The 1,289-nt window shown below is 42.7% G+C and overlaps 1 protein-coding gene across 1 annotated transcript; it reads left to right on the forward strand.

The window, feature by feature from the left end:
- Positions 1–10: 10 nt before the first annotated feature.
- On the forward strand, positions 11–1,208 carry CSUI_008567 (uncharacterized protein; the record flags this gene model as incomplete). Its single annotated transcript, XM_068068695.1, has 2 exons — positions 11–309; positions 1,117–1,208. Coding segments are annotated over exons 1-2 (354 nt in total), but the record flags the coding sequence as incomplete, so codon positions are not given.
- Between the last annotated feature and the right edge of the window lie 81 nt (positions 1,209–1,289).

Raw genomic sequence — 1,289 nt, forward strand, 5'->3', positions numbered from 1 at the left:
GGGGGGGGGGAGGACAAGGGGTCGGAGGGAGATTCTCTTCTTCTTCTATGGGGGGAGGAAAGTCAAAAACTAGACACGGAGGAGGTGGAGGTCTAGCGATTGATGTGTCTACTTTTACAAAAGGAGAGAATAAAAGAAAGATCAAAAGGTCGACCAATGGTATAGATCACTATGGATTAGATGAAGTAGAAGAATCGTACAGGTCTAGGGAACTTAAGAATCTAAGAAAAACGCAAGGAAAAGGAGGAGGCGACTTTGACGGAGATCTCGTAAGATTCAACGATAGCGATGATGACGATTATGGAGGAGGTAAGTTGTCTTCTGAAGAAGAAAGAGAAGTACGAGTAGTTTTGATGTATAGACTTTCTTCATGCGAAGAGGAAGATGAACAAGAAAANNGCGGGATACTTTAGGGAACGAATTCGAAGGGTACGGGAAGAGGAAGATGAACAAGAAAAGAAAGAGGATGGGTCGGGATGAATAGAAAGACAAGAAGAAGGGAGCAGGATGCACGTGAAGTTCTCATTGTTGGTGGAGGAGGCAATGCTGATTAAGATTCCTTCTTTTTTTCTTTCTTTCTTATCTCTTTCCTTTCTTTTGATCTCTTCCTTTCTTAAGTTTATCTTGCTTTTCTCTTTTTTCTTTCGTTAGTTTTTCTTTCTTGAAGATCAGCAATCCATACGTATACGAGGAAGGGAGGCGTGGCTGGCTCGAGATGTTTTCTCCTTCTCCGAGCTGTCCATTCTCGGGGTGTCTCTATGAGAAGGTAGAGATAGATAAGGCTGCTGATATGGGACAGACATTTCTTCTCTTTCCCCCGCAGGATGAAGAGAAAGGAGATGCTGTCTTAGCGACCCCCATGGAGTTCGAAGCAATGGGGTGTATGTACACCTGAAGTGATGATGCCCTAACTCCCTACTCACATATGAACTTATTGTTCGAAAGATAGCTGACACTCGAGATACATTCGTACAGATATCTGTTTTCTGCATGCATACAGATCTATCTGTATCCACATGAATGGAGGGGGGGAAGGCCTGTGTCTTCCTTTTTCAATCTATTTTTCAATCAACGTCTTTCTCTCTTTCTTCCTCTCTTTCACACACTCTCACATAGAGAGGAACAGACGCACCTCACATCTCTCCATCTCTTTTGATCTATCTGATCCATCCTCTACTACTACTACTATTACTACGAATCAAGGAGGGAAGGGGATTCTCTCTGTCTTTATATCTCATTCTTCGTCTTCTTCTTTTCATAATAGTCGTCATGCTCTCAATCCTTCTTCT

This window comes from Cystoisospora suis (genome assembly GCF_002600585.1).
Source record: "Cystoisospora suis strain Wien I chromosome Unknown contig_4836, whole genome shotgun sequence".
Lineage (NCBI taxonomy): Eukaryota > Apicomplexa > Conoidasida > Eucoccidiorida > Sarcocystidae > Cystoisospora > Cystoisospora suis.